Source organism: Cyprinus carpio, chromosome A23, assembly GCF_018340385.1.
Source record: "Cyprinus carpio isolate SPL01 chromosome A23, ASM1834038v1, whole genome shotgun sequence".
Lineage (NCBI taxonomy): Eukaryota > Metazoa > Chordata > Actinopteri > Cypriniformes > Cyprinidae > Cyprinus > Cyprinus carpio.
The window spans coordinates 16,209,347-16,234,047 of NC_056594.1; the positions used below are offsets into that span (position 1 = coordinate 16,209,347).

Genomic DNA, 24,701 nt, shown 5'->3' on the forward strand with positions numbered 1-24,701 from the left:
TATTAAAGCAACACATTTTATTGCATTTTGTTGAAGGTTGGGCTTCAGATCATATTCATGTTTATGTTTTAAAAAAAGTGTCGTTTCAAAAGCAACATTGTGGCGGCGCTAGTGGATAAGAGATCTAAGATTGTAACTCACTCTATTTATCTTTTTTTTTTTAATTGCAGTGCATATAAAACAAACATATTTCAATTATGAGATTATATTTAGTAACCTTTTATCATGTCAAATAGCCAAGTTGACCTGTTGCGAGTGAAGTATCTTTACATCTAGGAATTTCCTATGAATCCTGCATAGCATGTCTATGAAATCTCTTAAAAGCAATGCTCAGGTTTACTTTTAACAAATCACCAGTCATTTCACTGATGTGTGACCTAGTTTAAGGTCTCAAGTGCAGCATTGTTATGGTGAACTTGCTCAGACCATTACGCCAGGTCTCGGAAAATCAGTTCCAGGAGCTGGTTAATACATACAAACATTGACAGCTGCTGGAGAAATTACAATTATGGTTGGTTAAAGATGAGGTTCAATGTGCAGGGAAGGCGTGAGCACTGGGTCAGGAAAGTAAAATGACCCACAACAATGCACTAAAAGCAATCTTTGACCATCTGAGGAAACCGATGACGTTTCATGGTGTGTGATGTTTACTAAATCTGTTTGTTAAATTATATGACCCTATGATTTAGTTTCATCTACAGGAAGAAAAAAAAATGCAAATATTGTTTTGGGGAAAAATAACCATAAAGTTTTATTGCGAACCAAACAAGGTCACATAATTCAAACATTTTACAACTTTACAGTACATTTATAGTTACATGTAAGCATACCTTAAGCTTTTGTTCCATATACATTAAAACTAATACATAGACCTTAAAATATACAAATAAACTTAAATAACCATACAGTCTTATTTCATGGAATGTGATGTTCAGACAAACTGGCCCATTTCTGAGCTGTACTATTACTGTACATCCTAGGAGGCTGGAAGACTAAGGTAAAACAGAGACATCTGATTCCTTGGTCCAAGTGCGTATCTACACACATTAGCAGCACATCCCTCTAGCACCTTCCGCATGAGTCAAAAGAACAAGAAAAACACAAAAAAGGAAGTGCCCTTTAAATTAGGATGATAAATGTGCAACTTCATCCCAGATGTGTAACTGAAAGATCACATAAACATCAGATGCTGATATATTTTAGTGGTTTTAGTGTCATGTTGACTTATTTATATCAGACACGGACTGACGTGACAGATCACATGATTTAGGTTAAACAAACATGTGTGAAGGGGTGTTAAAACAAAGGCACATACACACACGCACACATCCAATCCATCCAAAACAATCAAGTCTAGCATCAACAATCCTATAAAAGTAAATAAGCTGGAAGTAATCTCAAGAAAAGAAAAGTACATAACAATCGTTCATCAGCATCAATCTTCTCTCTTTCTCTTTTTCCCCATCTGACACAACCCGGGGTGAAAGCAGAGGAGAAATCGTGCATTTGGATGCAGTCGATGAAGATGACAAGTCTTTTTTTAATTTGTAAAACTCAGGCCTTTAAACAAAGGCCTTTTGAGCTGCCGTACGCCATGTGCAAATGCCCCCTATCCAGAGGCAGGGAAATGAGACTGGGTTTCTTTTCTCATAGTGATGCACTACAGGTGTGATTCCATGGGACAGTGTTTCCATGGTAATGAGCTACAGGTAAGAGTCTATGGAATGGCATTTCTGCGTCGATGGGCTACAGGTAGGAATCCATGGCAGGGGCGTAAGAGAAGCCTAGGAAAGCCTCGGCCGCCTCAGTGATGCTGGCTGTGACTAAAGCGCTGTCCGGGGAGCAGCCGATTGAATTGGGCACCGGCTCGTCGGTGAACTCTGGGTCGAAGTGCCGCAAGTCATTAGGCCCCGTCTGAACCAAAAACACGTCAAAATTACACAACTGTAATGAACTGATAAGAAGCTGCAACATTTGCATAGCAAGATTTGACACAAATCATGCCAGAATGACTAGGTCCTTTTTTTATCTCTAACATCCAGTGCTATGTTGTAAAAGCCAAAGTCAACGCAGAAGAGCAGTAGAACATACCACGTTGGGGTTGAAGGGCGGCGTGAGCTTCTTGGCATTTAGATCATCCCAGTTTATGGGAGAGAAGAACATGTGGTTCTTGATCTCAGTCTACAAAAGTGAAATAGAAGATACATTAGATATAACAGCGACAAAACTGCTATTTAATATAATATGGCTAATACATAGTAAAAACTGCAATTATATATATATATGGTATGGCTAATATATATAGTAAATATATATATATATATATATATATATATATATATATATATATATATCAAAAATTTAAAACACACTTACAAAGTCATCAGTGAAGCCCAGTCTCTTAGTTCGGTCTTTTTGCAGCAGGCCCTCCAGCATGTGTCTGGCAGCGTTAGATATGTTGGGTTTAAGCTGCAGTGGCTTGTTCAGAATGTTATCGTACATTTCCGCTGTGTTACGGCTGTAGAACGGAGGCTGTGGAGAAACCATAAAAACAATCAGCAATCAAGTACAAAGCCATGTACTCAAGTCAATTCTAATTCAATTAAGCTAATTAGTTAAATAATTTCAATTAAAGGCACAAAATCAATTTATTTTACTTGAATAACTCACCAGGCCATATAACATTTCATACAGCACTGCACCCAAACACCACCAGTCCACTGTCCGGTCATACGGCTGTTTGTGCAACACTTCAGGTGCCAAATACTGCAAGACAAAAGGAGAAACATCAAGATGGGTAGGCTTACTAACTGCAAATGCAATTGCCTTGTTTGAAAGCAGCTGCTGTTTAACAGTAAAAGTGAACGTTATTTACCTCTGGTGTTCCACAGAACGTTGATGTCGTTCCATTGGGTTCTATGTTTTCTTTGCACAGGCCGAAGTCGGTCAGGATGATGTGTCCTTGAGAATCCAAGAGAATGTTCTCAGGCTTCAAGTCTCGGTACACAATGTTTAGCGAGTGCAGGTACCCCAAGGCGCTCGCGATCTCGGCTGAATAGAACCGCGCACGTGGCTCCAGAAAACATCGCTCCCGCTGCAAATGATAGAACAGCTATAGAAAGACAAAGAGAGAGAGGAGACCGATTAGGCCATGAATTCCATATCCTGAATGGCATCCTTAATCAAGGCTTTCTAGACTCCACAATCCCGAACAATGGCAGGAAATGAGAATGTACCCCCCTCTGCAGCCCCTCAGAGACGTCTGTTGAGTTAGAGTCTAAACCACCATAGCTGCTAAATCTGGCTCCCCTACCTCACACACTTTCCCCTCCCAGCCATTTCCTGAGGAGAGTTTCCTATTCAGAGCCCAGTCGCTCCTCTTTGCTTCTCATGAAAGGATATCCTTTTTCTGTCTGCATCTGCTTCACTGTCTCCTTCAACATCTTTGACTACCCTCTCTTGTAAATATTGTTGTACTCCCTACTGTGTGTAACTTCTTTAAAAAAAAATGCAAATGAATTAACGTACCTCTCCGCCATTGATGTAGTCCAGTACAAAGTAGAGTTTATCAGCAGTCTGAAAGGAGTAATGCAGGCCCACCAAGAAAGGATGCTTGACATTCTTCAGTAACACGTTGCGCTCAGACATGATGTGTTTCTCCTGAGGTCAGAGGTTAGAGATCATGATAAGAGGTCAACCAACCATCTAGGACTACTATGCTGTTATTAAACACATGCATTCTCCAAAGCCTAAAACAACTGTCACTAGAAGTGAATTAGAATGGCTTTGTATGATTCCATACCTCTTTTTTCTTTAGGATGGCTTTCTTTTGCAGCACCTTGACTGCATAGAACTTCTCATCGCTCCGGTGGCGGGCCAGAAGAACCTTTCCAAAACTGCCTTTTCCGATGACCTTGAGGAAGTCGAAGTCTGATGGTTTGGCGGTGGGGTTGGAAGAAGGGCCGAGGTTTATTTGCTGAGAAGGACTTGGCTGGAGAGGAGAGAAAGATGATTAGACAAATATGATTCATGTATTGTTTTGTAGAAAGATGCATGATGCATACACACATATCCTTTCATGACATAAATAAACGCAGAATTACCGGTGGGGAAGGGTTGCTGTTCATCAGCTCAGCATCTTGTGGAGGTGTCAAGTTCAAGATTGACTGGACCTCAGGACTGCAGGAAGAAAAGATCAGAGACTGATGATCACATGCATAATTTTAACTAGAACAACTTAGCAAACAAATACAGAGATATGCCTGAATATGAACATCAAAAAATATAATTTTACATCATTTTTAATATATTAAAAATCATTAAAATTCAATTAACGAATTTTACATTATTAAAATAATTATTTTGGCAACAATAAAATGGCAAAAAAGTAGAAAAAGCATATTTTATACTCTTCTTTATAAAGGAACATTTATATTTAAAATAAGCTTGCAGATATGTACATTTTCTTTGTAAATGAATACAATTTGGAAATCAGTTTGTAAACATGCACATTTTCATTACAGATTTACATAAAGTAGACTTACTGCTTGCATGCATAAGAGTGTGTGGAAAGCTTCTGGATAAAGTCATTCAGTCCCATCTTTCTCTGTTTCATAAAGGCTGCACATAAAAGAAAAGGCAAAGAGAGAAAGAGAAAAGTCCATTAAAAAAACTAGATCACTTAATATTCTTCCCATTCTGTGCTAAAGTTGGCTCGGGAGATTCCATTCATCTGAAAAACAAAGCCTACCACTGAGATTAGCTACTAGTCCTCTTGTTTTAGAGTAGGTCAAGTCTGAAGCTGGGACGCCCGTCTCCGTTTGGATTGTCATTGCTGTAGTTTTCCACTGCGGGCCCGTAACCAAAACGACACAAAGCGCTACTGAACTCCTACACTACTGTTCCAACTATTTAAAAGGCTGGGGGAGGAGGCTAGAGATCGAGTTCCGCTAAGAGGCGTGGCTTGGAGTGCGTTCTTAAAGAGGAGGCGTGGCCTGGCGTATGTACAGCAGGTTCTAGCGGAGTCAGCTGTGACGTCTATGAGAGGCCAGCTGTGAGTGAAGAGTACACAAGCATGTCACAACCCAAAATCTAATGTTATGTTACATACGGTTGAAAACAAGATCTTACCGGCTCTAACAAGCTGAGCGGGACTACATGTTCTTTTGAGAGGAACGTCAAAACTTGAAAAATCGATTCAATGTTTCCTTTTTTAATAAACAAACCTGCCTGCCTTAATACAAACTGTCCCAGTATTGCTACACATTCTCATTGCTACCTTATTGCAAGAGTAAACAATGTATTCACTAGCCTATAAGTGTAAAGATAAAGCAGTAAAGATTATATTGATTCATCATACCTTTCATACCTGGAACACAACCACTTCCATCCACAAGTGCACAACACTCAATGAGTCAATGACTCTTTCCCTCACTTTTTTCCCCTCAAAGCCCCCATTTTAACCATTGTGACAGATGACGCATGAATGGGACAAAAGCAAAGGGACTCGAGCCAACATTCAGCACCCACTGGAAAAGTACTGACTGGATTAACGGTGAATAAACCGTTCTTTTGTGTCGGATCATTCAGTGAATCGACTGAACTAGTTCACAAACCAGTCCGAACGAAGGCGTCAGAGCCGATAATCGAGTCAACTCACAACTAACGGAACAGATGAGTGATAGTAAAAGTTAATGGGGCACATGCAATTACAATTCAATATACATGAAACGTAATTAAAATGTATAATTAAAATGTAATAAGACGTTAAATATGTGGCTACAAATTACATTCTACATCAGTGCGTAATAATATCATGACGTAAAATAAGCCGAATCTACTTTTGAGCGGGTGTTCGAAACGAAATGTTCGAAAGAACCGATTCGCGGAAAGTAGTCGGACTTCCCGGAATTAATTGCTTCTAGGAAAATTCAAGCATTCTTCTCCATTCTTTCCTTCTGTCATTCAGAGCCCATATCAGGAAATTTACATAAGATCAATGTGATGCCCTAGTTTGCCACAGTTATGCAATCCTAGGCCTATACCCCAGCAGACTATTAATTAACGTCAAATAAATTCACTCATACACCTCTAGTTATAAAATGCTCTGAACCCAAGCCTCAAAACGATTTAAACTCATAAATGGTTGAGCTGTGGCAAAAACCATTTCGACTTTAACCAGTTTAACATAATTATACTGTATCTCATTTTGCAGCATATTATACATCGCGGCACTGAACCCAGCATTGTCTTAAAGCTTCACAACCAAATACATCCGAAGTCACCAGCTGTTCTCACGCTAGTATTAGTAGAACAAATTACCGGTAGTACTAGTAACCGAACAACACTGAGTAAAGATATTATGCACAGTCTACATCTCATGTAGACACTTGTTTCACACTGTTCATGATATAGTGCATTTAAAGCATTAAGTACTACAACAATGAGGCTACAATAAACAACATGCACGTAATTTTTTTGGTTCTGCTTACATGTTGCAACATGTAAGTAATAGTGTAACGCTGTTAAATAACCATTTTAACATAGAAACGTTTGAACACACCTTCCAGTTAAGGTATATATATTATATAAACTATACATAGGCTTATTGTGTGTTTTATACATATCACTTGCTTATTATGATTATCGTATTCTTGAAAAAGTACAAACCTTTCAGCTCCGCTGAAGTTCTCATTGTGCTGTAAATCCTGACAAGTCTCTTATGAGAGTCGAGAGAGTAACGTTAGCGTCTCTTATGTTTCGGAAAGGCAGAGCCAAGTGCTCTTATCAGACTAAATCAAGGTGTTAAAACCGGGTCGCTGCTCCTGCACCTACAGATGTCTCCACTAGGCTACACCCTAATTATAAGCGGCCACCTCCAGTCATTTAAATAAAAACAGTTCCATAACTACGATCTTTCCGCGGTAAATTCGGCGAGATTCAACTTACATGTCAGCGGTGAAGTTTTGTCTTTCATAGGGTCAGGAAAGAGAGTAAAGTGCCGCAGACACGCTTGATGGGGAAGTTTGGAGGTGAAAGAATTTTCTCAATCCGCCGCATTCCATCGGGGCTGATCTGACACCGGATATCTGCGGGGCGGAGTCTCTCCAGCCCTCCAACAATGTGCTGCACTGTTTTCATCAGAAGCTAAAGCTAAATGAACATAGAGGCTGTCGGTCAAAACCCGGACAGTTATCTACCTGGACAGTTTTTAGGCAGCATTGAGTGCAACTCAACTGAGACCAGTGAAGGGACTTTTTATGCGGATATGGAGTGCAGCAAAAAAAGTTTTGTATTCTCTCTCTACTGATTAAGAGAATTTAGATAAAGCCAAAACCTCCCATAATTATCCACACCTCTCCAAAACTAATTACAGTTATATCTGATCAAATGCACATTATCATTCTTTGCTTGGTTTGAACAGCTGCTACACTAATTTAACCGTGTCTGCCACAGAGGTAACTAGGAATTACACAAGCTTCAGTCTGGATGCAACCCTTACAAAGCTCTGAGATCACTAAACACCTTAGGAGAGATGATGTCAATCCCTCAGAGGACCTCAGATGATGACAACCCTGAATCAACATACAAAACTACCAAATTTTGCTATAAGTTTGATTGCAGCATATAATCATTGCTAGTTCACTGTTTGTTTGAATACGCCATTAACTAAATGCATGATATTTATTGTGCATTTCTGCCATATGTACATCACCTTGACAGTCACCACTGATAAGCAACTCTTAATTTTCTGTGAAGCTGCTCTGCAACGATTTGTATTGTGAAAAGCAATATACAAATAAACGTGAATTACAGTTTGGCAAAGCATAAAAATGATCACACACAAAATACTCAAACACAGTCTTAAGACTCGGGCAAGTTGTCACACTGTATTAGGTAAGTCATAATGGAACCTATTTTAGAGGCTAATAGTTGGAAATTATTATGGAAATTGCTTAAATGGTTATTTATAAAATTCTAAGAAATTTCTTGTGTTTTTGTGTCATCACTGTTATACATTACACTCTTTTCGGTTCTCTATTTTTCGCAACAGTTTTACGAAATCTTTTGAAACTTTTTAACTTTCAGTTCTCAGTTCAAAGCTTCTAATTATGATTCTCTTCCCCTTCTGTCTCCTTGTGTTCATCTCATGAGTAAATAGGAAGTGAACAGAGGTCTGGGAGAGGATAGAGAGACAGAGACAGCACACAGAGATCAACAGAGCCTCAGTCCTAAGTGTCCAAACACTGTTTATTTATGTTGGAAGATGAGGATTACGTAAAACCCTATTTAAGTGCAGCTAAGCACTCAATACAGGACCCAAACATTATGCATACTAATGTGATCTGGGATAATACACTGGTATCAAGAGCATTATGCAATTTCCTTCAGGCACACACATTCACATGAATACATACAAATTATGTGCGTACACAAACACACCTGTGACTCTATCAAGAGAAATCCTCAAGCTTATGAGATAATTTGGACAAATTTAAACTATGAGTAAGGTAATATGGACACAAACAAATATATTAAAGATGTAGCTACTTCAGTTACAGATTCTTATGCCTTCATAGGGATTGTACTGCAGTACCCAATTATGAGATAGCTGAGTGTCAGTGATTGCAAATTCACTCATCTCCAGAGTGCTCTATATTTTGGCATGTTTCGTTAACTGGCAAAGCACATTTTATCCAGCAGACCAGTCCCAAGACACTCCGACTCCTCGGGACACTCTCCTCTCTGTACCTGTCCTGGGTTCAGTGTTAAGTTATGACAGGACAAAAAGGAAAAAACAGCTTTCCACAGACATAAGGTAAAAGTATTTTTCCTCTTGCCCTTTTTCTTGTAATCTTATCACCCTAACATTTAAATGACTCATAAAATACAGCCATGTCATTGCAAGGGAATTTTTTAAAATCTTCTATCCACAGCGTCAATAACAGACCATTTATGAGTGAGTCATTAATTATGGGTTGTTTGGTCTACTTGAAATCATGAAAAACAAAAAAATGTCTCCCTTTTCACTTCTCATCTACATCATAACCAAAAAACATTGGTAGTCAGTGGTCAGTGAGATATAAAAAAAAAAAAATTGTTCACCAATGCTGCATTAATTAATAGAAAATTCAGTAAAAACAGCAATTTCGTTTTCATTCAGGGTTAGAAAAATGAATAAACAGCTTGAATATTTGATTTCTACACGTGGTAGGGAATTAAATGTCCCTTTCTGCTGATTGGTCAGCTGAATATCAAACCGTGCCATCATCAGTTCTTCTGCAGTTCCATGCAGCAGAATAATAGTCCTCTGCTGCGGCAGGTGTACAGTTTATTGCTACATTTAATCTTTTTCTCACCAAACAACCAGACTTACGAATAGCTCGACAAAATTTAAACCGGACAGAGCCTAGACAGGGCTTGTTTCTCTTTTTTTTTTTTTTTTTTTTTTTTTTTAATGTTTGAAAATTTTTCGAAAAGTTATTGTTTTTCATCTTTTGGAAAAAAAAGGAGCTGTTTTCTAATTTTTCTACTTTCAGTATTAAATAAAAAAAAAGAATGAACAAATGATACATTGATTCATTATAAATGTCTGTACTAATACTTTTAATAAATTTAATGCACCCTTGCTTATATTAAAAAAAGTACTAACCCTAAATGTTTCATTGGTAGTGTATCTGTTCTCTAAAATGGTTTGTGTAACATTAAAACTTTGTTATAAAAATGTTCAAAAAGCCCAAAACAGAGATATTATGGCTAGCAAATTGTATTCTATCCTTTAAAAAAATCATTTGGAAAAGAAAAGTTACTAAAGAAAAAAAATCATCCATAAACTTAAAATCATAATTTGTCATCAGTGTCAGGAGCAGTTTAGCAAATATAATGCATGTTAACAAGCACTTGACAAATGTGGGTGGTGTGTTTCGATCATTATCAGGTGGCATTGGGTGCTTGTAATTGAATAGTGTAGGAGTATTTTATTCACAGAAGTGCTGTTTTGAGCACCTGCATAAAAATAGTTATTAAATGTTCAACTTTAAGCCCACATGGATCAAGGTAATAATGGGTTATGCTTATACCAGCAAGGTAGAAGAAACAAAACAACTCAAAAAAAGAAGAGAAGGAAGTACAATGACCAATCGCAAAGAGATCCTGAAAGGTGAGTGAATGAGAAAAGACACACAAAAAAGAGCAAGAGTATGGAAATAAGGGAATCAATAAAAGACTGGTGGAGAAAAAAAAGACAGAACTTACTGTTGTCAGACGGATAACAATAATCAGACTCAGGGTCTCCATGATAGTAGAGGTCCATCGCCTGAGAAAAAAAAGAAGTAATGTAGGTCAGTACAGTATATCTTCAGTGAAAACAATCTTGTTGGCTTAGTACTGCATGTCTCTTTTGACCTATACACAAGTTTAATAACAGAATGTGGCCTTGGTCCTTGGAAGAGACACTGAATATTAGAATTATGACTTTACTTTATTAATAATGGGCTTTAGATTTACAGAGTCACATGAGTCAGTGGAACACTTTCAAACAGTTTTATCATGCATGCACACTCATCACAGTGAAATTGTGACTTTCAGATGGAGTGTCACATTGGTCTTAATCTACAGCTTGCAAAAACTGAAATCATATGACATCTGGCTTACAGTTTAGCACCGTAAACCTAAAGCTTTCTGTATGAAGTGAGAGAGAATGAGAGAGAGCTTGAAAGAGAGAGAACGACAGAAAGAGCAATTACCCAAATCCACTTCTTTAATAAACTCCCTGCAGAGCTGGCTAACAGAATGCTGAAATATGTGAGGGATAGTATTAACATCTTTGCACGTGCACCTACGCTAAGCTTTCCCGGCCCATGTGTCTCACTGCTCTTTTATCTTGTGTAAACAGCTAAGTGGATAAAATTAAATTCAGACCAGAAAGAATTAAGATGAATGGAAAATGTGTACAAATTTCAATAAATTTGGCATGTTTCACCATGTTCGACAACCAGAAAGCATCTAATTATATATTGTTTTATGATTTGCTTTGTGCTGTATTTCTTTATATTGTATGGTATAATTTTGTTGTCTAACACAATGCTACTCATACATTTTTGCATGAGACGTTTGTTTGTGTGCTGACCTTTGTGCGCTGACGTGGTTGCCATGCCTCCTCATGCCCGTAAGTGATGAAGGGTCCGTTGCAGATGCAACATTCCTGCAGTACGGGGCTTCCCAGCAGGGGTGACATCGTCCAGGGGCAGATCACATGCCCCTCTGATTCTGCCTCCTTCACCTTATTATCATTGTGATGGCGACTGAGCATCTTCCATTTCCTCACCTGATGAAAAACACAAATGAGGTAAGCTATTGTACTGACATGGCCTAGTAGTAAACTTTTCAATGCTAAGGACCCTCAAATATAATGAAAATATATCCCCTTGTAAGGAATCCCCATCTTAAATTCTATATTTAAGACCTGTGTATACTGTGTGAAAAAAATAGTGTGAAACTATAAAGAGAAAAATATTTGTTTACATATAATTTGTTTTATATTGTTATTGTACTAAAGCCAAAATTAATGATCATTTATTACCATTCAAAAGTTTGGGGAAAGTAAGATTTTTTTGAAATAATAAAGAAAATTAATACTTTTTATTTGGAAAATATGCATTAAATTGATCAAAAGTGACAATGACAGAAAAGTGACCAAAATTTTTACGTTGTACATAAAATTCTATTGCAAAAAATGCTATTGGTTTGAACTTTGTGAACTTCAACTTCAGCTTGAATCATCATCATTGGTTTCCTCACAAAAAATACTGAGCAGCACAACTGTTTTTAACATTGATAATAATAAAAAAAATGTGTCTTGGGCAGCAAATCAGCATATTAGAATGATTTCTGAAGGATCATGTGAAACTGAAGACTGGAGATTGGCTGCTGAAAAATTTTGTGCCAGAGAAATAAATTACATTACATCATATTAAAATAGAAAACTGTTATTTTAATTTATAATAATATTTCACAATATTATTGTTTTTACTGTATTTTTGATCAACTAAACGTAGCCTTGGTGAGCACTTATTATTATTTATTACATTTATTATTATATATTATATTTATTATATGTTAAACCCCTGATTTAGCTGATGCTTTTAAAATGGACCCAGTTCACTTAGCACAGGAATCTCTCTGAAGCAATCTCAAGTCTTGTTCAAGGCCATAATGATAATAGTTCATGAATTCACTACTGCAGGGGTCAAAAAGTAAAGTTTAGTTACTAGCTCAGACTTTAACCACTAAGTAACAACACCCCATGAGTAAGCTTGATGTGCAAAAACAACACATTAGGTGACACTGTAAAGTATAAATATAAGCATTTTGTCATCAGTGCTGTAACTCTTGTTGTGGTTTTCTCATTAAATAAATAATCAAGTAAATCAAGACATAAATCATCTCAGAGATCAAGGGGTGAAATTTTTAGAAGAATATATTATGCAAATAGCTAATAGAGCTGTTAATTTGCATGGGCTGACTACGATGGTTTAGCACCCGATTCACAGGATAAAATACCTATTTTGGGATTAAAAAATACCATTCCAAAAGTGTCTACTTAGCAATTTTTCATCTAAAAGTCATAGAACTAGATGTAAATTTGACTCAAAGACACAGCTGAAAATGAAGTGTGTGTGTGTTCAGCTGTAATTGTGCTGATAAAAGCTCAAGGGTCAGTGAAAGACGTCACTTCGCGCCTCAAGCTTATTCTATAATCCGCAATAATCAGAAGGACACACACTGAGACACACACTTTGCCCTTTAGCCTTTGATGCCAAGAATGAAGCACAGATTTCAGGGAAAGGTGATCTTGGAACTGTAACTAGCCTTCCTTAAGGGCCTAGTTTTATGCACACACTCAGCCTGGCCCAAATATTTCAACATCAAAAGCTGCCGATTATGTAAGTGCACTTACAGGAAAATGTTAAGATAAAAAACGGTTAATCAGCAACTCTTCCCTCCCCTCTCCTCCAAACAGTGAGTGAGCTGGCATTTCTCATGCAAGGCTTTGCACTGCTATTGTTATCTAAAATCTCTCTGACAGAGATTTTCTAGTCAATACAAACTCATTATATTTTTGAATCCCTGGGGTGTGTTTGTGTCTGTTTATGTGTGTAGTCAGGGAGGTTAAATCGTAAACTCTGTTTGAGGAGATTAGCCCCAAATTCTTGTATGGGATTGGTCTATGTGGAATTCCCAAAAGGCTTCCTTCCTCTGCATCCCATCACAAACCCAGCTGGGAACAAACACTACTGAAAGTCCCATTTCCTTTGCCTCCTTGACATTAAATACTTTGGGGCAGTTATCCTGCACAGACGTCCAGTGGTGTATAAAATGTTCCAGGCAAAAGTATCATTTAAATATTATGAAAGTATTTAATTATAAAATAAATACAATTTAATATGTTTATCTTTACTGAGCATAAAATGTCTGCAATTAAAACCAAAATAAATGTAGTTGCTTTGCCATTTACCAGACTGTATTGTTTAAAAAAGATTTGAAAATGTTTTCATTTGCTTTTCACTTTTTCATCCTTTACATTCATACTTTTAATTAATTTTAATAAAATACTTTTATTATTTTATTATATAAAAATACATTTATTCTGAACTCATAATATTTAAAGATTACACATTTTAATTACAGTAAATGTGATTTGTAAAATATTATTACAATTTAAAACAACTTTTTTAAATTCTATGATGAATAGAAAGAAGAACAGCATTTATTTGAATTTTATTTTCCTGATGGCAAAATATTTTCAGCAGCCAGCTATTCTGACACTTTTGATCAATTTAATATATCCTCAACAAACAAAAATACTAATCTAATTTTATTTAATATTTTTGCAACAATGTATGAGTCTATTCTGACACTTTTGATCAATTTAATGTATCCTTAGTGAACAAAAGTATTAATTTCTTTAAAAAAAATTGTGGTGACCAATCCCAGCACCTATAGAAGTTCACATATTCATATAAAAATGAACACATCATTGTGATGTTGAAAAAAAAAAGTTAAAAAAAGTCATGAATATGTCATGTGTCAACTACCATTTATCAGTTTCTATAAAGGCTAAAAATATTTTATCAGCACTTTAGCGTGTGAGTCTTGTCTGTCCAACCCAAGCTATCTAAGTAATGACATACCATAAAGCTAAGTTGTTTTCATGTTAAGCTATTTTAATGAATGCAGACAAACCCTGCCATTAAAATAAAAAATTAAATTACTTTATTTATGAATAATGCCATCCTCAGATGTCCCCAAAGGCAGGCTTACTGAAATTTCACTCAATACTGTGGTCATTTTTGTCCCTGAAGTATAGCGAAGTAAAGTCGTACACACTAAATCCTGTAAGCATAATTAAACCCGCTCTGAACCGGGAAAGTATTCCATTGCACAGAATAAGTATTACTTCCCTCCTAAAATCTATTAGCCTGCTGTGCTTCTTTGTAGGAGGATTGCGGAACAATTCAGGAAAGATTACAGAATGATTCAGGCCTTTTCTACACCAGTACAAAGCTCTCTAAATATAATCGCTCCTTCAGCACGATGGTGGAAAATATATAAAGTAGGCGAAGGTCACGAACTTCCTTAAAAGAACTTCTACCCAGCTGACACCGCTGGCCCACGCTTGGAAGGTGAGAGGGAATTTGGCTCAGAGCCACCCTCAACTGACACAGCACCAGAGAGTTAGCATGCAACACCATAGTTAAGGGAAAAAGACAAGGGGCCCAAAATAGAGATAAAGAATCACCTGAACCAGAGCAGGGGGTCTGACTGGAACTGACGCTGATGTTTAAGGGCTCTGGTGACAGCACTTCTGTGTGCTGTGTTTTCCCCTGAAACCTAGTAACCATTAGCCGCATTAACCCCAACTAGAGATTCATATGGGACAAAGGGTTATAGTGGCAGAGATGAGACGCAAGAACAAACAGATAAAAATAGTACTTTGCTAATTGGCTGACAGTCCAGAAGCCTTTATAGTATGACTTATACAACACAAATGCTGTTTTGTACTGATAAAAGTCAGAGTTATTATAATAATAACTAACTATAGTTAACTAAAACTATTAAATAATTTGTCACTTAAAATGTATATTGACTGAAATTAAAAAATAAAATATAAAAAGTGTAAAACTAATTTCAGCTAGTTGCCGAAGCAGCATTCTCATTTTCATTTTGTTTAACTTGACGAACTAAACTAAAAATATTTTAGTATTTAAATTAAATTAAAGTATTTAAATAAAAATCTATATCATATTATTAAACTATATTTAAAAAACTACAACAGTATCTCTGTGATTTTAAAATAACACAGCAGGGTGAGGAAAACATTGCTTGATCCGTTTGTTTTCCAGACGAGTCAAAGCTCTGGAATTCCAGTCAGTGATATCAAAACAGCTTTGAATTTACGAGAACTAATGACACATGCTCTGGATTGTGGACAGACGATGGCAGAAGTGTGTGTTTTTGTGGTTGTGTTTGCCCAGATGAACATTTTATAGCTCAGAAGTTGCTCTTTCGTGGATCAGGAGACCTTAGTTTAAGTATTATTGTTGTCTCAGATGTTTCTCCTCAGGTAAAATAGAAGCAGAAGAGTATTAAGCAATAAAATTAGCAAACTAGCATATGGCAGATCGCTTGGTTCTGGGAGAATGCAATGAGAAATGCTGGAGCTCATTTTGACTTAAGATGAATCTGACCTTTAGAGGAGACACGTCTTTTTCTCAGGAGAAAGAAACAAATAAAACAAATGAGATATTAAAAATGTCAAAAATTTTGTCAGATGAATTCACTTGAAACCCTCTTCGTTGAATAGTTTAATCAGTCATAATAAGCAATTAGAGAGTTAATATAATCATAATGACTGCTTCACTACTATGTTTTGTATTTTAATATGAAAATATCAAATTTGTATATAATCTTTGTATTAAATATTCTTTATATATATATATATATATATATATATATATATATATAAAATACTTGTGTTTCATATCTTATACATTACAGAAACATTTTCAGTTAAATTATAATTTGTCTGTTAGGATTTTTCACTTTTTTTTCATTTGGTGCTTATTTTGTTCAATTGTTTTGTAAAGTCCTTTATTTTCTTAGAATTTTTCCATGGACCCCCACATTTCAGTTTATTTTTAAAAAGTTTTCTGTCAAGCAAGACTTGAGATGCTTAAACTATTAGATTTACTCCTAAAGGATGAATAGTTGCATGTATAAACAATTGACAGATGACCGAAAATTTAATAAACACTACACTGAAGAGCTTAATCAGTCATAACCAACCAGACACCTAATGTAATCAACAAGACAGGAACAATCTGCTACATACAATAATTATTTAGCAGATTCTCCAAACAAATCACATATGATCTCATCATGGACTCACAGTACTGAAGCAGCCCCCTTCATCTGAAGGCCAGCGCAATGTGGTCAATCAAACTTTATGCTCATTTCATCCCAGCGAAACCTGGCACTATAAAACTAGCCCTGCGTGTGTGCGTTTGTGACCTCATGAGCGATGAGTCATCGGCGCAACCCCCCGCTCCTCGCATCTTTCTGCCACATTAATTCCAAACACACACAAACACAAACAAGCACACAAACCCACATGCAAGGCGAGAAGGAGCCCCACTGCTCTCCATATTTTCACAGGACGTGAAATAAAAATCCTTCCAGGCTACATCTACTGTAAAACACGATCATGTTCCTCCTAAAGAGTCAATAAAACAAAATAAATGAAACACAATACAGATCCATCATAAGCCCAGGTTACTGGGGGCAAGTTAGGAAGGATTTCAACTACAAAATCAAGCATCAGCTGTTGCTTAAGCATCATAATAATTAAAACGATGACTGATTAGCAAAACATCTGAACTGACAGTGATGATGAAGGCAGGTTATGAGGATGAACAGAATTAGATATTACTCAAGACCGACTGGACACACAACGATGTGTCATTTCTCTCGCCTCTTCTCCACTCCTATTCTCCCTGTCAGGACACATATATTTTTAACCCAACCTAACCTTGATATACAAGCCACCCATTGTAGCTCCTACACATAATTTATGAATACAACAGCTCAGACATTAGTTCTCTGGTTATTTGAGAAGTGTTTGTGGCAAAGCAGAGGAGAAGCAGGAAAGAGGTTATCAAATCAATCAAACACAAAAGCCAACCAACCTCAGATGGCTACAGGTTTAGCCATTGTTCTGTAATTGACACTGTCTGTCTATCTATATAGTGCTGCAAATAAAACAACAATAAGACAAAGCAAGATATAATAGAGCTAGATTAATATGTTGCATAAAATATTAAACTTACAATTTTAAAGATGGAAATCATGTTAGTTAATTCAGGTGGTTTCAAACTTTTTTATATCCAAGGACTCCCAAATATGATGGTCCACATGTAAGGGACCCCTTTCCTTAAAATTTTAACGTGAAAATATTGTTCTGTATCTTATACTTTACAGAAATATTTCAGTTAAATTCAAATGTATTTGTTGCTTGTATTTCATAAAATGTTTCATAAAATCCTTTTATTTTCTTTGAAAATTTCGACAGACACTCTCAAACCCCCTTGCAACCCCTAAATTAGCTTATCACAATATCAGATTAAGTGAACTTTAAATGTTAAATATTTTCACAAATATTTTCAGTGCAAGTAGAGATTTTGCTATGTTCCTGCAGGTAAAATTAAAAACAGGCAATTTATTAAAGAATATTTCAGGTGTTTCTGTAGGTTTTCCTTTCTTTGTTCAAAATGTTTCACACATTTCTTTTTCTTGAGAGTATTGTTTTAATTGGCAATTTGGAATGCAATTTATAGATTTATGCTGTGTCCTCACATCACATTCCAAGATACTTACAAACAGACGGATGTACTGTTACATCCTCTACAGTCAAAAATCTGGGTGTTATATTAGACAGTAAGTTGTCTTTTGAAAATCATATTTCCCATGTTACAAAAACAGCATTCTTCCGTCTTAGAAACATTGCCAAGCTACGAAACATGTTACCTGTTTCTGATGCAAAAAAGCTAGTTCATGCGTTCATGACCTCTAGACTGGACTATTGTAATGCACTGCTAGGTGGTTGTCCTGCATCCTCAATAAACAAGCTACAGGTAGTCCAAAATGCAGCGGCTAGAGTCCTTACCAGGTCAAGAAAATATGATCATATTACCCCAATTTTACCAGTCTCTTGCACTGGCTAGTTACTAAGTTCCGTATCAGTTACAAAATTATTACTTACCTATAAGGCCCCTTAATGGTTTAGCTCCTGCGTACCTAACTAGTCTTCTACCACGCTACAACCCATCACGCTCCCTAAGGTCACAAAACGCTGGACTTTTGATAGTACCTAGGATAGCAAAGTCCACTAAAGGAGGTAGAGCTTTTTCGCATTTGGCTCCCAAACTCTGGAATAGCCTTCCTGATAATGTCGGGGTTCAGACACACTTCCTCTGTTTAAATCTAGATTAAAAACACATCACTTTGGCCAAACATTCAAATAATGCATCTCATAATTTTGGACTGCAGTTATATCTGATAAAATGTGCATTATTATTCTTTAACTTGGGTTAAACTAATTAATTTTACTTGAATTTACATCCCGTGGTAACTAGAATTTACACAAGCTCCAGTCTGGATCCAGAACACCTGAGAAGAGACGATGCCAACCCCTCAGAGGACCTCAGATGATGCTAACCCTGAAACAACATACAGAACTACCACATTTTGATAAGTTTGATTGCATAATTGCTGTTAATAGTGTTAATCGTCTGTTTGTTTATGTCTTTAATTGATTTTTCTGAACATTTCTGCCATATGCACATAAACTGACAGTCATCACTGATAAGGTACTACTAAATATTGTAGAAACTTAATTTTCTGTAAAGTTGCTTTGCAATGATTTGTATCATAAAAAGCACTATACTAATAAACTTGAATTAAATTGAACTTCCTATTAAGTATAAGCAATGGATAAAATTAATTCTGTGATGTTTTGTAATGTCAGTTTGTTTGTGTAACTGTAAAACATTCCATCATGTTTGATAAAAACACAGAAATCGGTGTGACTAAAATTTCAAATTGACATTGATACAAGCTAACATTGATCCTCACTGAGCAATGCCTAACTTCAGCTCTTAATTTCCATTCTGTTAGCATCCAACCTATTCATTTTCATGCCATTGTGTAATTAATCAAATTATATGCCTCTGCAGTTAAGAAAGTGCCAGAGCTTGACCACAGCACATTTCTGAAAGTTTGCTATGTAAAAGGGAAAGTGAAGTGACATACAGCCAAGTATGGTGACCCATACTCAGAATTCATGCTCTGCATTTAACCCATCCAAAGTGCACACACACGGCAGTGAACACACACGCACACACACACACACTGTGAATACACACCCGAAGCAGTGGGCAGCCATTTATGCTGCGGCTCCCGGGAAGCAGTTAGGGGTTCCTCAAGGGCACCTCAGTCGTGGTTTGCCGGCCCGAGACTCGAACCCACAACCTTAGGGTTAGGAGTCAAACTCTCTAACCATTAGGCCATGACTTCCCTGAAAGCTTCCTTAAATAACAACACATACAATATAATGTATGTCAAACAGCCTGTCTATTACATAAACTGAGGCTGCATATAGTGAGCAGAGATGCGGTCATGTGTGATCTCTCTCTCTGTGCAGGGATGACTGAGATACAGACTCCCTCTGAGCTCTGTGTCATCTGTGTCTGTGAGAGCCAATCAGACAGTCAGGGGAGCAACTGCAGGAAAGAGTGAAAAAACACTCAACTCAGCTAACCTAGTGCAACAACTTAGGAAGCTGTTTAGCATTGCTAAATGGAAAGACAACATTCTCAGCCTCTTATGCATCCCTACGGCACACTAAGATTAAAAGCTTGCACCGAAAGAGATCGGAATAAACAAACAAAATGGGGAAAAAGATTACATTTAGAGTGTTTTTGTAGGTCCTAATGTATGGATTGCATAGCCATTACTAGACACTATTTATGATTGTGATTCTCTTCACGTTTGCTGTAAACTGCAGTAAGCTATCTGAGGTTATTTCAATCTGAATCCTACCCTTACCAATCAATACATCATTACATCTGCTCCATTTCTTCAATTTCTATCCAAAAGTTCTTTGTATTACTTTGTATTGTATTTTAATATGAAAATAATAATAAATAAGAAAAAAAATGTATAAAATCTTTTGTTTTAATAACATATTTGTGTTCTATATTTTATATATTACAGAAACATTTTCAGTTCATTTGAAATTTATTTGTATAGCACTTGTTGTTTTTTCATTTGTTGCTCATTTTGCTCAATTGTTTCATAAAATCCTTTTATTTTCTCTCAAAGTTTTAGTTTATCAACATGTTAGATTTAAGTGAACATGGGGGTAATATTTAAAAATGTTAAGTGCAAGTAGGGATTTTATGTACCCAGGTAAAACTGGCAATTTATTAAAGAATATCCTAAATGTTTCTTTTTACTGTATTTTCTTTCTCTTATCAAAATGTTTCAAATAAATGTTTTAATTGGTCTAAGATTTTTGTCGTTTATATATATATATATATATATATATATATATATATATATATATATATATATATATATATATATCTTGGAAAGCTCTCAGTTCCAATGAAACAACAAATTAAATGCAGCCAAATATGTGTACTTATTTGTACACTGTGTACTTGACAAAAAATGCCATTTTCATTTATTTAAAAAAAAAAACTGTCTGTCTAGCAAGACTCCATACTGAACTCTTAGAGACACTCCTGAAGGATTAATAAATGCATGAATAAACAATTAACAGATGACCGAACAGTTTCCCAACCTTGCATGTCTTGTTCTTGTCCGGCTGGCAGGGTGTGCATGGGGCATAGGGCTGACAGAGAGGGCTGGGGGGGTGAGAGAGGCAGTATCCTCCAGGACTGTAGTGACAGCAGCCGTAAGGTGCTGGGAAATGTGTGTACCACATGTCCTGGCCCTCCTGACATTTCGGACATGGAGACAAGAAGCCCTTAGCCTGGACCTTCTCCACATTCACCTTCGGATTCCTCATCCACCTGCGCACCTTAAGGCGAAACATGAAAGAGTTTACATCTATAAACTATATAATGGATCGTGGTACATGGTGATTCAAGGCTCAAGGGTTGGTAGCCAGTAAGTTGGAGGTTAACTTGACCTGGAGTAGGAACCTTACACACTAAGTTCAGGAAACAAATTCCACTGCTCATGTGGTGATAAAGAATGCAATAAATTTCCATGAAATGCTTATCAAACCATGGGTTGTATTGACAATATCTAGGGTTAGTATGTTGGGTGTAGATATGAAATCCGATAGAAAAGCGTTATGCTCAGATGTTGATATTTAATGGCACTCTCAGAAAGTTTCACCTAAGAATCAGATATTTCTCTAAACACTTCTTAGGATACATGACTTTAAAAATGAAGTAAAATACAATAAAAGTGCAATAAAATAAATTTCAGGATTACATAAGGGCGAGGGAAACACATGACAGGAACCATAACTATGAAAAAGACCAAATAAAAGACATGAAAACATGAACATTAACCAAAACCCAAACCAACCGTGACACTTGGTAAATTTGAACACAGTTTTGAGACACTGACATCTCTTATGATACTGTAGAGACATGTGACAATGCATAAGTGAAAGTTTCCATCTACACCCATTTAATATCATCTAGGAGAAACAACTGAGAAATTAAAATTTTCTTTCAAGTAGGATGGAGTATTTTATGCAGCTAATGGCTCTTGTGAAACCCAGTTGTCAAATACCATGATTCTCAAAGAATCTAAGTAGATAATCATAATATTTTGTCATGTGAAAACATCTTGATTGTTTGAGGCAATCTGTGGATATGAATTTTAAAGTGACTGACTAAAAGAGATAGGGCACAGGGTCATATGTCTTCTTTGTAGTACAGTGTATTTAATGACTTCATTCCCTTGAGTGAAAAGCAATTTTCTAGGCCCCAGGAAATCCTGTAACTCACGGCGAGCACAAGCTGAGAGATTTCCACTTCTCACTTTTCATACAGCTGCCAAAATGCCAGATGAAAAAACAATCTCAAAGGCCTATATGATCAAACCTTTGTCTTTTTTTAGAATGGGGAAACAATGGGGAAAAATCCTGAAATTAATGAAAACAATGCTTCTCAATGTCCTACATAAATAAACAGTTACACTGTATAGTCACAGATCTGAACAATTCACTGCTCTCTTCCCCTCCCCTCTTCCTATCTCTCTTCTTTGATCAGATTTTCAAAGTCAGGTCATTGTATGTTGTCACTGTGGCAGTACACTAGCACTAGCTTTAAGCTTCCAAAACCTTACTCTTCTCTTCTTAAAAAAAAAAATATATATATATATATATATATATATATATATATATATATATATATATAGACAATTTTACTAAAATGGGAAATCATTTTAATCCCAAAATTTTTAGTTGATAAGAAAGTGCAAAAATAAGATATTCATATATTTTATAAAGACATGCTGCCTTTTCTGTGCAGTAGCTATGTAAGTGTGTTATTGTTATAATCTGGATTGTCAGGCACATGAATCATTATTTACAGGAATCAAACGCCGAAGCAATGGCAACTCAATAAACCACTCCAAACACAGGCTCTACTGATGACTCAGCAACCCATCAAACTTTAGTCACTAGAGAAAACATCAGTATATGTGTGTGTGCTGCCCAGTGCAAAGACACAGAGCAAGTTAACAAACCAGCATGAGTCAAAACACACAGCACACTCCGGTTGTTTTAATGCTACACACGTATAAGACAGCACTGCAAGCTGACCTACAAAAGACAATCATCAACCTTGGCACTCCAGAAGATTCTTTCTCTCTCAGTCTCGGTGTACACATAAATACATAATAATCCAACAAAACCATCTCACTGAGTCACTCTCTGACACTCCATCTGCTGTGTGTGTATGTAGGAGTCCGGACTCAATGCCAAACCATACACACTTTCTCGCTTATAATCAAAACAAATACATTATATTTAAATAAATAATTCAAAACATGCTTAGATTGGCCATTACGACAGTCACAAATCAAAATGGAATAGCAATTTCCTTTTTGTTAATTAAATTGGTGACAAAAGAAACCCATAAGTCATCTTAATACTGATGTCAAATGACATTGCAAACATACATGCATATTCACAACTATCCGTCAATCTCACAATCACGACACAAACAGCCCATCATGTATATACACAATATTTAATGGTATCCTCTATTTGTTCATTTTTTAGATTATCTTTTTTTCATCTAATGTTTACTTAATCTTTAAAAGCAGTAACATTAGAATAAAATAACAACAAACAAAAAAAATCTATTTAATTAAAAAAAAAACAGTAAAAATTGATCAATTAAATAATTAAACTCTGTTAAATGTAATATTTCGCAAATGTCAAAATTAATATGCATGTTTTATAGTGCACATTATAATGCTGTGATGCCAAAATTAATTTGTAGCATTTAAAATGATTCATTGTAATTTGTAGTGTTTTATATATATTTTTGCATATTTAATATATACATTTAATATTTTTTAAACCTATTTTATTATTTCTTTAGACAAAATATGTATTCAAATGTAATAATATTTATTTGATTTCAATATTTATTTTTATTTTAATATTTATTTATTTATTTACCAAAATACTTGATAATTTTAATATCAGTCATATCATGAAAGCAACACTATCCAAAAATCATAAATACAAATACAATTATTGCAAATAATCACATACATACATGCATATATTTTTTTTAATCCATAAACATGCAAATACACATACTTCACTTCCTCCATAGAGAAAAATACTTTTAAAACCTTAAAACATTTCTGTGCTTTTGCAGAGAAAAAGAAGACAGGTTCAGGAAATGACTGGAGCCCGATTCAAACTAAATTCGTCCACATAAGCACCACCATGCAGAGCATGTCAGAGCATAGGCACTAACCACCAGGCCACGTCTCCAACTAAACAGCAGTTTTAAGTCTCTACCAGCAACAAAAGTTCTGCACCCAGCACCCAACATTCTCACACACTCACCTTCCTCTTGACAAACTGGAAGGCAGAGCACTTCTTAAAGGAGAAAGACTGTTTCTCTGCATTATGGACCAGCCTCATGGCCTCTGGCCGGCCCGCGCACTCTGCGGACCCCAGCGTGATGCCTGACAGATGGACAAAAAGGTGAAAACATGATTGTGATCTGTGTTGCCTGAAGCAATTACGACAGCATAAATCTGTGATATCTGTTGCCTGACGAGCACATGTGTGTGTGTACATGGGCATCTGTGTATGTGGTCATACCTGTGTTGTTGTCTTCCCTGGTCCAGGTTGTTATTATTGTCACAGTTGACTGATGATATCAGCGCTGCACTGATGCCACGAGTCTGTCCCGATGATGCTGCTGGATTTCACAGACAATTTCGCTGTGTGAGTGTGTGTGTAAGAGAGACAGAATGAGATGGAGTCGAACAGACACCTTAACAATATGACAGAGAAAGTGCTGCAATCGGAGAGAAGTGCACCTTCCTCCCTGCCCTCTCTCTCTCTC

At 36.3% G+C, this 24,701-nt stretch overlaps 1 protein-coding gene across 5 annotated transcripts; it reads right to left on the bottom strand.

Moving 5' to 3' along the window:
• Positions 1-725: 725 nt before the first annotated feature.
• LOC109064023 (serine/threonine-protein kinase Sgk1-like) lies at positions 726-24,701 on the bottom strand. Of its 5 annotated transcripts, XM_042713430.1 has the most exons (14): positions 24,455-24,701; positions 24,194-24,315; positions 20,924-21,163; positions 11,129-11,326; positions 10,255-10,315; positions 4,545-4,620; positions 4,104-4,179; positions 3,803-3,991; positions 3,529-3,660; positions 2,876-3,112; positions 2,671-2,766; positions 2,377-2,532; positions 2,092-2,181; positions 726-1,914 (listed from the first exon to the last, which is right to left on the bottom strand). In XM_042713430.1, exons 2-14 carry the CDS (start codon positions 24,269-24,271, stop codon positions 1,747-1,749), a joined length of 1,797 nt encoding a protein of 598 aa, XP_042569364.1. In that variant the 5' UTR covers positions 24,272-24,315; positions 24,455-24,701; the 3' UTR covers positions 726-1,746. The 5 variants fall into 5 exon arrangements, with proteins under 5 accessions (XP_042569364.1, XP_042569365.1, XP_042569367.1 ...); XM_042713431.1 differs by lacking the exon at positions 20,924-21,163 and having other exon boundaries at positions 24,455-24,699; XM_042713433.1 differs by lacking the exons at positions 10,255-10,315; positions 11,129-11,326; positions 20,924-21,163; positions 24,194-24,315; positions 24,455-24,701 and adding an exon at positions 6,949-7,106.